The 12,968-nt window shown below is 35.4% G+C and overlaps 1 protein-coding gene across 3 annotated transcripts; it reads right to left on the bottom strand.

Annotated features, from left to right (window-relative positions):
* Positions 1–558: 558 nt before the first annotated feature.
* Positions 559–12,876, bottom strand: Esyt2 (extended synaptotagmin-like protein 2). Of its 3 annotated transcripts, XM_089846189.1 has the most exons (20): positions 12,707–12,876; positions 11,920–11,977; positions 10,582–10,943; positions 9,810–9,947; positions 9,658–9,734; positions 8,901–9,057; positions 8,775–8,830; positions 8,589–8,709; positions 8,410–8,509; positions 7,920–7,990; positions 7,765–7,850; positions 7,541–7,589; positions 7,021–7,200; positions 5,455–5,616; positions 5,237–5,386; positions 4,423–4,838; positions 4,247–4,339; positions 3,037–3,168; positions 2,776–2,931; positions 559–1,221 (listed from the first exon to the last, which is right to left on the bottom strand). In XM_089846189.1, the coding sequence occupies exons 2-20, from the start codon at positions 11,924–11,926 to the stop codon at positions 1,185–1,187; spliced, it is 2,550 nt and encodes an 849-aa protein (XP_089702315.1). In that variant the 5' UTR covers positions 11,927–11,977; positions 12,707–12,876; the 3' UTR covers positions 559–1,184. The 3 variants fall into 3 exon arrangements, with proteins under 3 accessions (XP_089702315.1, XP_089702316.1, XP_089702317.1); XM_089846190.1 differs by lacking the exon at positions 11,920–11,977; XM_089846191.1 differs by lacking the exons at positions 559–1,221; positions 2,776–2,931; positions 3,037–3,168 and adding an exon at positions 4,034–4,167 and having other exon boundaries at positions 11,920–12,876.
* Positions 12,877–12,968: the final 92 nt, after the last annotated feature.

Here is a 12,968-nt window from a genome sequence, read left to right as displayed (position 1 = left end):
TTATAAAATAAATATTATAAGCGTTTTAAACATTAAATTACTTACTTATTTTGACCATTTTCTTCCTAAAAATCCGCATTATCATCAAGAAAACCCTTCAAACTCACAAAAAAAAAATTATTAACAAACTTACGATAGAGGTAGTATGCATAGATAGACCCTGGAGTAGAAAGTTAAAATAGTATCAAAATAAATGTTTTACGGAGTTTTTCTTATAAAATAAATATTATAAGCGTTTTAAACATTAAATTACTTACTTATTTTGACCATTTTCTTCCTAAAAATCCGCATTATCATCAAGAAAACCCTTCAAACTCACAAAAAAAAAATTATTAACAAACTTACGATAGAGGTAGTATGCATAGATAGACCCTGGAGTAGAAAGTTAAAATAGTATCAAAATAAATGTTTTACGGAGTTTTTCTTATAAAATAAATATTATAAGCGTTTTAAACATTAAATTACTTACTTATTTTGACCATTTTCTTCCTAAAAATCTGCATTATCATCAAGAAAACACTTAAAACTCACAAAAAAATTATTAAGAAACGTCAAATCATATCATTTAGACCATTTTATTTAAAATCTTACTTAAGTAAGCGACTAAAAAGCTACATTTAAGTGCAAACATTAATTAGCGACAATGTTTGGCCACAATTGAGGCAATTTGTTTTTTAAGGACGGCTTCGAACTGTAACTACAACTACATGCATTATAATGATTAAGTACTTCAATGGTTGTGCACCAGTTATCGAAACTACATCATATTAGGCGAAAAATAGGCCTAACTTACTTACTTTTAAACATTCATAAAAAACAGATTCGTAATATTTCAATAGATATAAAACAATCATTTACGTTTCAACTTAACGTAATAAGTAAACAAAAAAAAACGGGTACAAAACACCTTGAACACGTAAAGAAAAATTGGTTTGTTAAAACATGATTAAAATTAATACGTTTCTTAATGTTTTTCTTTGTATATAAATTATATAGAAAATTTTAACTTGTATATAGAAATTTAGAAACATTTAATTAACACGCGGTAAGGTAATTGTTGCTCTAATTTAGATGCCTGTTTCTGGGTTTAACTAATTATATTACTTATTAGTAATATCGGTTTTTTTAAAAAAACAAAGTTCAAAAATAAAAACACCGATTTATCTGATTTTATTGATTGAGTTTCAATAGGAGTTGGAATTCTCAGACTCCAATGAATACCTAAAATGTACAATTGAATATTGTATGTTGTATTGATCAGTTTTGATTGAAAGAAATCAAATGTGGTTCAAATTTAAACGAAGGAAATCAAATTTCGATCAACTTTGACGAAAGAAAATCAAATTTCGATCAACTTTGACCAAAGAAAATCAAATTTCGATCAACTTTGAGGAAAGAAAATGAAATTTCGATCAACTTTGACGAAAGAAAATCAAAATTCGATCAACTTTGACGAAAGAAAATCAAAGTTCGATCAACTTTGACGAAAGAAAATCAAATTTCGATCAACTTTGACGAAAGAAAATCAAAGTTCGATCAACATTGGCCAAAGAAAATCAAAGTTCGATCAACTTTGACGAAAGTAAATCAAATTTCGATCAACTTTGACGAAAGAAAATCAAATTTCGATCAACCTTGACCAAAGAAAATCGAATTTCGATCAACCTTGACCAAAGAAAATCAAATTTCGATCAACCTTGACCAAAGAAAATCAAATTTCGATCAACCTTGACCAAAAAAAAATCAAATTTCGATCAACCTTGACGAAAGAAAATCTAAGTTTGATCGGCGGTTCGATCAACTTTGACGAAAGAAAATCAAACTTCGCTCAACATTGATCAAAGAAAATCAAAGTTGGATCAAAATTGACCAAAGAAAATCAAAGTTCGATCAAAATTGACCAAAGAAAATCAAAGTTCGATCAAAATTGACCAAAGAAAATCAAAGTTGGATCAAAATTGACCAAAGAAAATCCAAGTTGGATCAAAATTGACCAAAGAAAATCCAAGTTGGATCAAAATTGACCAAAGAAAATCAAAGTTGGATCAAAATTGACCAAAGAAAATCAAAGTTGGATCAACCTTGACGAAAGAAAATCAAAGTTCGATCAAAATTGACCAAAGAAAATCAAAGTTCGATCAAAATTGACCAAAGAAAATCAAAGTTGGATCAACCTTGACGAAAGAAAATCAAAGTTCGATCAAAATTGACCAAAGAAAATCAAAGTTCGATCAACATTGACGAAAGAAAATCAAATTTAGATCAACTTTGACGAAAGAAAATCAAAGTTCGATCAAAATTAACCAAAGAAAATCAAAGTTCAATCAACCTTGTGAACTGATCAAATTTCTATAAATTTGAACCACAATATCCATCATTAATTAATTCACTGCAAAGCAACTAAAGCTAATAATATACGGCGTTAATCTGCTATGCTTCCAGTTAATACGATCAAATTAAGTATAGAACCAATGTTAATTGCTTAAGTATAATTAACAAATGGGGGGGATGGGGGTAGGAACTGTTCTTTGGACGTCACTCTCAATTCTCAATTCTCAAATCACTTAAAACTTACTGAAAACCCCATCAATGTGTTCTAACACCAGCATGCCCACCACGAATGAGAAGTACGTACTGGTCTAACGTATCGCAGTTTCATCATCGTGCTGCTGTATGATTGCCAATTTTTTTGGGTACTAAGAACATCCTAACGCCAACCCCCCCAATAAATCCCTAGCTTAAAATTACGATCAAAGTAAAGAAAATCAGATTTACCATTCAGTGATGGCTTTACTGAGGTCCATTTCTGCAAGAGACACCGTAACTTTGCCCAATACTTTACCACGAGCAAAGACAGCTCCACTTTTCGAACCGACTATTACATCGAGAGAATGACTTGCCAACGAATTTTTCGTCACCTCAAACTCAAAACTGTGTGTGTACGGTCAAGATTTGTGATCAGGGTTTCGTTAGAATTTTGTTTTCGCGCTTCTACTTTGATCAGAAGTTTGGTATTTTAAGGAAAACTGGTCTTACGTTTCATCAAAGACAGGGTTACAACTGTTTTTGCAGATTTGAGTTTTCTGTTTGCCATCCTTTGATTTGTCAGGCAAGAGGTAGAGTTTGACGTATGGGTCAGGAAGATCGTTATCCTCTCGAGGTAAGTTTCTAAAAATTCATGATTAAGATCGCCTGTTCAGTTATTTATGGATCAATGGTCAAATTAATTGATCATGTGTTAATAAGTCAGATATTTGGTATAGTCCGTCAATTGCTTATAATGCGATCTGTGTAGTCGGGTCATTTGCTTATAATGCGATCTCTAGTCGGGTTATTTGCTTATAATGCGATCTGTGTAGTCGGGTTATTTGCTTATAATGCGATTTCAAGTGACGTCAATTAGTTATAAAGCGATTTCAAGTGACGTCAATTAGTTATAAAGCGATTTCAAGTGACGTCAATTAGTTATAAAGCGATTTCAAGTGACGTCAATTAGTTATAAAACGATCACCAGTGTGGTCAATTAGTTATAAAGTGATCATTAGTTGCGTAAATTAGTTATAAACCGATAACCAGTCGCGTAAATTAGTTATAAACCGATAACCAGTCGCGTAAATTAGTTATAAACCGATAACCAGTCGCGATAATTAGTTATAAACCGATAACCAGTCGCGATAATTAGTTATAAACCGATAACCAGTCGCGATAATTAGTTATAAACCGATAACCAGTCGCGATAATTAGTTATAAACCGATAACCAGTCGCGATAATTAGTTATAAACCGATAACCAGTCGCGATAATTAGTTATAAACCGATAACCAGTCGCGATAATTAGTTATAAACCGATAACCAGTCGCGATAATTAGTTATAAACCGATAACCAGTCGCGATAATTAGTTATAAACCGATAACCAGTCGCGATAATTAGTTATAAACCGATAACCAGTCGCGTTAATTAAGTTATAAAGCGATCACCAGTCGCGTTAATTAGTTTTAATTAGCCAGTAATTAAAATAAATAAATAAAACAAATTTCTATAAAATTATTTAATAAAAAAGTATGAAAATAGGTAAATCTTTAAAAAATTCATTCATTCATTCCATTCAAAAATAATATATTTTCCTTTGAAACCACAACTTTCAACAATCAAACCTCTTCATGAACACTAGGACCAAATAAAATTAAACAAAAAAAGAAAGCCCCTCAAAGAACCAAATCAAATCAAATTAAAATAATTAACTTACACTGCTTTATGTACCACTACAACGAGCTTATTCCTCTGGGCACTATGTCTGAGAGTGAGTTGAACTCGTCCATAATCGGTTTCAGCTTCGTTCCTAAATAAAAACAATTACTTCCCGGCCCTTGTCCTGTGTCCTTACTCTTTACTTTACAAAGAAACAAACAAACAATTACGTACAGTTCATTTAATACTTCGGTATTGAGGTCAGCGGCTTCCATAATGGGTGAAACTGTTCCATGTACCATTTCCTCCATGGAGGGAATAGTCGAGCTCTTACTCGGGCTCAAAGGTAAGGACATATTATTTTTGGGGCTAGAGGAAGCCGAGGAATTACTGTTGGTCGTAGTTTTAGGGGCTTCAGTCATCTTCTCGGAACGTTTTGAGCTCGGGCTCTGATTGCTTAAAAGTTTGGATGTTTCCGAGACACCATCTTTACTAATTCCACTGTCAGGTGTTTGTATCGGGGTTGACGGTTTAATTTTTTCAACTTCTAACTCGCTGGGTACGTCTAACGGTTCCATGGTCATTCCATCTAATTCGTCATCGTCGATAAGGGTTGCTTTTGTTTGAGGAGCTTGGGCCGGTTTTAAAATCTGGGGCGGTTAAACATGGTCAGGGTGGTCCAAGAAGGGTTATTAATTATAGGACCGAAGTACAATGGGACTGTTCTATGGGCAATCAATTGTTCTATACTTCTATGACATTTTCCCACAAAGAACATCCCCTGAACAAGTTAAGATTGGTGTTTTACACTTTGACCCTTTAGTTTCTCACTTAAATCTAGGGGGTCATCCATAAAACACTTCAATCCTAACTGGTTTATGGTGGTCCTTGTGACAAAATGTTGTAAAAGTATAGAACATTTTCGACTCAAAAGTTATTGACCATAGAACAGTCCTACTCATGTACTTCGGTCCCATAATTACACTCATGTACTTCGGTCCCATAATTACCCTTTTAAGCAACAAGACCCTGTATAAACCGAACTGACCTTTAGTTTTAGACTTAATGTCACTTTAGACATATTTCCCGAAGCTCTTAAAGCAAAAGGTTGTTCCAAGGACAAACTAGGTTCGGCCAATAATCGCGAAAGAGCGATTGAGGTTTTACCCAATGATTTCTCCGTTTTGCTGTCCATAACCTAAACATTTAACTTAATTAACCTAATCTTAAATCATAATCTACACGACAGATATCTATGACACTAACGTCAACTTGAAGTTCTTTCGTTTCGGGATGTCGTAGGAAATAATGGTAGCTTTCTTCCCATACAGGGTTATTTGTTTTATGACAAACCCTGGTTTGGTGTTTTTGGTTGCCAATCGTGAGAACCAGACAAGGGCTGGGTTCAACAATAGATTTGGGCGCTTCCTATTTTAAAAAGATATTTCCGTAATTTTCGTTCTATTATTTAATTATTTTAATGTCAAATCTGGGCAAAGTGAATCGTCTTAAAACATGCCCCATTATCATACGGAAAAATTTTTGTAGTTGAAAATGGGCTTTTGGTATTTAATAACAGGAAATTATTTAGGTGACACGGTGAATTATTGAAACGTAGTCGGGTCTTTAATGAGCACGCGACGTAGTCGGGTACTTTAATAAGTCCCGGGACGTAGTCGGGTACTTCAATAAGTCCCGGAACGTAGTCGGATACTTTAATAAGTCCCGCGGCGTTGTCGGGTACTTCAAGAAGCCCCGAGACATAATCAGGCGCTTCAACAAGCTCCGCGACGTAGTCGGGTACTAAAACAAGCCCCTCGACGTAGTCGGATACTAAAACAAGCCCCGGGACGTAGTCGGGTACTTTAATAAGCCCCGGAACGTAGTCGGGTACTTTAATAAGCCCCGGAACGTAGTCGGGTACTAAAATAAGCCCCGGAACGTAGTCGGGTACTAAAATAAGCCCTGCGACGTAGTCGGGTACTAAAATAAGCCCTGCGACGTAGTCGGGTAATTCGACAAGCCCCACGAAGTCGGAATTCCCCGTTTTATGTCAATAACTCCCTGCTATTACTGTGTACTAGTAAAATTTTGCATTTTGAAGTTTTCAAGCGTGTAAGCATTACAATTTCACAACATAAACAATAACAAAGTGTTGTTCGGAGTGAAATGGAATGGAATTGCAGGGCAAAATGATGTATCCTTCGTCAGTGAATTCAAATATTTATAAAATAGGATACGTATGGCAATTTCTAAGGTTTCAAAATACACAAATAATAGTTTTGGGTGTACGATAACTATTACCAAAGCTATTACTAATAACTTTGTCAATGTCACATATCAGGAGTGTGTGTAACTTACAGTGTTACATATGTGTCGATACATGAAAACTTCTACAAAAGGACCCGTAAAAAAATTTAGGATAAATAATAATTTCAGAATCCATGCGGAAAGAATCTCCGTAATTAATTTAATTACCAAATATAAATTGGTAATTAAAAACGAACGAGGTGTGTACTGTTGGTTAAGTTACTTACAAGCGCGGATGCCCGTGGGTCTGGTGGTGGTTTATTATGGCTGCCATGATTATGCATGAACCGTTTGAAAGACTGTTGCATGGAAGAACCAGGGGAGCTACCCTAATTTGCGCAATCAATTTTATTTTTGGGTAATTACGACCAATTAAAGTTTATTCATTTATTTATCAAAAAACCCAATGATAATTTAATTTTAAAATAATGAAGGGACGGCTTAGGAATTATTATAAAAACAAACACAACACAAAAGCGGCAGAAAAACAAAAGAATAATAATTAAGATGGAAAATATATACCGGAAGATTTTGTGCTGAGTCAGCGTAGACTAACAGCAAGGCTGTTGAGAGATTAGCTTTAGTTATAATTTTTTTAACTGCATCTTCCGCTAATGGCAAATCATCCGCGTCATCGGACAACTCAAGCCATTGAGTGTGGAGATTTAGTTGCCCCGTTTCAACTTGTTCCAATGTTATCCACTAAAATGAGTGTTGGAAAAATGTTGTTCATTAACAGCTTCAACGCGCAGTTGGGACACAATCTGGGATCTTGTCCGCCACATCAAGGATGATGGGGAGATATAGGCGCGCTAACTGTGGAATGACTAATGTCCGGTGGGACGCTGGAAAATGGGAAGGAATACTCGGAAAAATGGCGGTTGGCCCATGTCAGACGAATCACGTAGACCACCCGCAATTCCTCCCCATTTTCTAGCTCCCCACCGGACACGAGCTGTTCCACAGTTAGCGCGCCTATTTCTCTCAGATTTTGCATCTTCCCCCATAATCCTTGGCCATATTGCGTCACTTATGGGCTTACCGTGTCAGCAGCACCACGAACTGCCACAGGATAGATAGGAACTGTAGCTCTATTTTGGAAATTTGACTACAATTTAAAATCTACGCCGCTATATCTACCTGAGCACTAAAATTCTAGTTTATTTATTAATTAATAATTAAAAGCAGTTAATCTTTTATTATTAAGCGCAAGTAAGTATTATTTTCTAGTTTGTAAACTAAGTAACTTTGTGAACTCGTACGGACCTGCCAAGGAAATCATCTTTGTTGCCTTGATCATGGTCCATAACTTCAATTGTCATAGCCTGCCCTTCAAGTTGGTCAACTATAGCCTAAATTATTAATTATGCCAAATTTAATTGAAGAATTAAGTCCTCTTTATGTAATTTTGTAAAGTTTACTTCGCAATAATAATGCCATTTAGGATTAATTGTGTTGTTTATGTACGGAGTCTTGAATTCTTGGGCACCAACTTAATCAGAAGATTAAAATAATTGAAATTGTAGAAATTAAGAAACTACAGAACAGAACAGAAAAGATAGAACCAGGGATAGATGTAATTTTAGAAGTAGGAATTTACTTCAGTTATTCCGACTCATGGACGACCCAGTATAGAGCCCCTCCCTCCAACACGTAACGAAGAGTTTAAATTATCTTATTGGCTCAGTTAAACTACGTTTTGATGACGTTGCTAACGGGGACGGCGAAAAATACGTAATTCCTTTTTAAATCTGTCGCTATGACCCCCCCCCCCGCCTCTTCTTTCATACCCCCTCCCCCCCGTCCCGGGAAAAAGGGGGTCCGGGACTTTGACGCGCGCCCATGCACATTACTCTGTTCTCCATTCCTACATCTAAAATTAAATCTATCCCTGATATAACATAATTATACCGGAAAGAATTGTATAAGGGTCAGATTTTCCCATTCCAAGAACTCCAACGTCAGCTTTGGTCAATGCTTTACCAGCAACGATATTAATTCTCATTACACCCTGATAAAACGATGAATTTTATTTACAGTTCAATTAAGAAAATTCTTAATTAGGTCTAGCTAGGTTAATTAAGTCTTACACTAGGCACGCTAAATTTGAGATTCTGATAAGAAACATCGTCAGATAGAACAATCGGAAATTTGTTCGGAAGAACAATCCAAGTGCAAAGATTGTCAATAACAGCTTTGTGAAGCATTTCACTAAAAATTTCAAATCAGAAATTTTTACTATAACTTAATGGGGGACCCCGTATTGGTTTCAGTACCTTAAACCGGGAATGTCCAAAAAGTCGGCCATTTTAGTCAAATTAAAATCAAGAAGCTATGTATTTAAATATGTAATAGTTAAATTAATTAAGAGTTCGACGTATTTATGGGATATTTTTAAATACCGGTGGATTAAGAAAGAAGAAATTCATGCCACCAAATAAAGGCATCTTTTTGCATAATGGTTTCAAAATTACGCGCATAATTCCGTGAAGTTGCAAATCTTTGATACCCGCTCGGACATTTTTCGCGCAAATTTGAAAATGACAGTCGCCCGAATACCTGATTAATGTTTATTATAGTTTATACAAACATCAAAACCAATATTTATATTTTGTACAATGTAAGAGGAGACAGCTAAGTATAGACTAATGGCACCCCATGTTAATTTCCCATAAGAGCTTAATACAGTCGAACCTAGAGGGCTGCCATTACTCTATATGGCCAATCAATTTTTTGTCGACAATGTAAAAACTTCTATAATATTTTGCCCTAAATGTCATAAGTAAATGTGTTTTGTGGATGCCCCCTTTAAATTAATGTAAGATAGTGCTAATTATATTAAGGTATTGTCACTTTAAATCACAGGTGAGACAGGTATGCTTTTACACGTAAAAAAATAAAATTTAAAACCACCTGAATATTCATTTATCAATTTCATTTCGTTTCCTAGAATATTACTCTTTAGCAGGTGGTTATTTTAATTATGTGACTCATCTACCTTAATCCCCCATCTCATCTTATCAAAAAATTGAACTTCCCAAATCAAACAACACCCGCTAAAAACATTGCATAAAACTAATTCCCCTTATGCTTATCAGGGAAAACACTGTAATTATGTAGGCCTACCGTGTTCCTGTATCAACCAACCAACCAACTTACATCAATTCTATATCCATAACAACTTCATTTCGTGCGATATTTTGAGTGTAAACTTTTACACCTCCAACTCTAGGAGGCTAAAATGAATAAATAAATAAACAATTTGTTTCTTAAAACAAATAATTTCCACTAATTTTAAAGTTGATGCTTACAAGATCGCCAGTTACAATTTTCTCAAATCGAAAACTTTGCAAGTAGCTCGGTAATGATTCTCTAATTTTCGGTTCTACCGTTTCTTTAAGTAAGTCGTGTAAAAAGTCGCCAAAATATGGCCAAAACTGTTTGATTGCCTGAATTGTTTTTAAGTCGAATTAATTTGTCAGTTTAAGGTTTTAACAATGTGTCAGGCGGTAATATGGTTAATAGAAACTTTGGTTGGGAATCAAAATTATTTCGCGCCAAGAATTATTTGTGTTCATACAAGATGATCACGACATATTTGTAGATGAAGTCGTAGGTGAAATTTTGGCAAAAAAATTAAGGAATATGATGTAGAATTTATTGAAAATATAACGATTAAAGTTATAAGTTAAAGAATTTTTCAAATTCACAGATTTCATCGCGTAATCTGAGAGAAATCGGCCCGCTAACTGTGGAACGGCTTAGGTCAGGTGGGACGCTAGAAAAAGGGGGAGGAATACACGGAAAACCGGCGGGCGGTCTTCCTGATTCGTCTGTTGAAGACCGCTCGCCATTTTTCCGAGTATTCCTCCCCCATTTCTAGCGTCCCACCAGAAGTCGCTCCAAGGTTAGAGTGCCGATTTCCCTCAGATTACACCCCCCCCGGACCATTATCCTTGACTTCATCGGGATCCCAACCCTTCAAAATGCGTTACAAAGTCCGCGAAGTCTACCAACTACGCAACAAATTTCAATACCCGACCAAAGTCTAAATAAACCACGACACAATGGGACTTCATGTACCTTATTAAGCCATTCAGCTCTTTCCATATCAGGGAAAAAGACCCAAGAGGGCAAATCTTCCAGCCTGGCTCTGACAGCAGCTTTTTCGTCTCTACCTAAGGCCCTTCCGAGAGCCAATCTATTTCTCCTTTCTTCACTACGATACTGTTGAGCTGCCCAGGCTGAAACGCCTAGCAGAAGCCAGGCGTAACTGAAGCCGCATGCCCCCCAAATATAAGCCGTTCCCATTGCCACTGTGGCCCCGGCAACTTTTTTCAAAAGGCTTAACATTGTTATTCTTAAAGTGCGTTTGGGTTGCTTAACCGGTGTTGCGGTTTTTTTAGGTTTTTTAGGCGATGATGGGTTTCGTTTTGGCGTGGAGTCTATAGAGCGATTAACAGATAAAAGATAGAAATTAACGTTTAAGACTTAATGAGTTTAGAGTATTTGTGAAATTAAATGTAAATTGGAATAAGTGTAGTAGTATAAAGTCATTCCTAAAAAAAAATTCAAACTTTGAGTCTTTGCATATTATCGGTAACTATGAGCATAAGTTAAATAATTCTCCTCTAAGTTTGTAAGAAAGGCTCTGCTTTGCTTATTTAAGCCTTTGGGCAATAAGTATGTCAGATGATGGGGGTAGTATGCGTAATCTGAGACAAATACGCGTGCTAACTGTGGAACGCCTCAGGTCCGGTCGGACGCGAGAAATGGGGGCGGAATACTCGGGAAAATGGCGGGCGGTCTACTTCAGACGAATCAGAAAGACCGCCCGTCATTTTTCCGTGTATTCCTCCCCCATTTTCTAGCGTCCCACTAGACCTGAGTCGTTCCACAGTTAGTGGGCCGATTTCTCTCAGATTACACATACTACCCCAAGATAAATTTTAGAAACTCCACTGACAATTGATTTAGGATTACTTCTGAGTGAAAGGTTCAAAACTATTCTATGACAATTAATTTTAAACCTACAGAAGCAAGGATAGTCATGGCTAAGATAAAAAGTTATAGACTTAGATGAGAATAATTTACTTATGTCACTGTCAAAAGTCAATAGATAACGGTGACAGATTATGATTAGTAAAATTAGCATGCTTAATGTCTTTACTAATTAAAACGCTGTGTTAATAGGCAATGAAAGCTAAGACTAATTGCTATTATTAAGTTTACTATAATTATGCATTTATTATATAAAATTATTATATTATGAAAAGTTAATTTTAAAATTATTAAATTTGTAATTTGTGTTAAATATAAGTACAAATATATAATTTTAAAAGCTTTAGTAGTGCTTTAGAAAATTATTAATTTTGTTAAAAATTTTAAAAATGATAATAGAACCCAAAAGCAAAAGCCTACCTGCCATGCTTTAAAATCTGAGCAGATTTTGATTTATTTTTGGCACAGGAAATTTTAACTAGAAAATGAGTTTTTTTTCTGAGCAGATACTTCACCAACAAGCTTAACAAATAACACCACTGGGATAATTTAAAGTATTACAAACTGATCAAAGCCAGCATAAAATTTTCCAGATTTCTCTAGCTATAGTTTCCCCTATCTGTGTTACAAATATCTGATAGCGCTTGTCAAATACATTTTTTGGCTCTCAGCCCACATATTCCAGCCTACATGGAAATTTATTGGTAGACTTATGTACTGGCTGGATAGATTAGATAAATCACCCCTATTATACTCCAATAAAATGTGACAACTTGTGGAAATAGGTTGTACTTGTTTGGAAAACTATGTCTCGCTATATTAAACTGTATATCCCTATTTATTTCGATTATTTACGTGTTGTAAAGGTACCATCACAAATTTTGTGACATACTAATAATATTATATTTAGGTAACTGGTGTTGTTTTCAAATTATTTTCAGTCTATGAGCATTGTAAGCCTTGACAAATGTGACGCCTATGTAATTAAATACGCATTTTTTTTCTTAAAGAAGCATTAATATTTGATGATATCATGTAGCAATTTGATAAAGAAAAGCCCGCGACCTCATTAGCTAGATTGCGTAATCAATCTAAATATTCCAAACATCGCGCCGCACCCCATGATGACCAAGGCTTAGCTATACAACTTACGCGCTGTCGGACCTTTCGGTCATGTTTTGCATATATTTTAAGGCTAAATATTTACCAATCCACGGGTATTAGGGTCTCAAAAAGTCGTTGCTTTTCGAAAGTACTATCGCTATCGCATTTTTTATCGTTAAACTTTAATTTTATCGGTTAAATTCCATTTTTTCGCGACTGTATAATCGCGAATGTCAAAATGCAAACCTTGGCCGCTTGCCCGAAAACTGCGGCGTCTGCTCGTTCAACTCCTTGTAAGGGTGAAAGGTCATTTCTGTGAACCTTACAGTGCGTTCAGCTTTTGTATATCAATAGATCCGGTTACA

The sequence above is a fragment of the Phalangium opilio genome, unplaced genomic scaffold (assembly GCF_054372755.1).
Source record: "Phalangium opilio isolate 3A_F unplaced genomic scaffold, DU_Popi_V2 ptg000079l_1, whole genome shotgun sequence".
Classification (NCBI taxonomy): Eukaryota; Metazoa; Arthropoda; class Arachnida; order Opiliones; family Phalangiidae; genus Phalangium; species Phalangium opilio.
This window is presented reverse-complemented; position numbering and strand designations above follow the sequence as displayed.

Bases quoted from the DNA above. Each gene is read 5' to 3' on its own strand.
- Esyt2 (XM_089846189.1), bottom strand. The intron at 9,735-9,809 runs GTAAGCATCAAC...TATTCATTTTAG, and splicing joins AAATTGTAACTGGCGATCTT to CCTCCTAGAGTTGGAGGTGT. The intron at 2,932-3,036 runs GTAAGACCAGTT...GTACACACACAG, and splicing joins AACCCTGTCTTTGATGAAAC to TTTTGAGTTTGAGGTGACGA.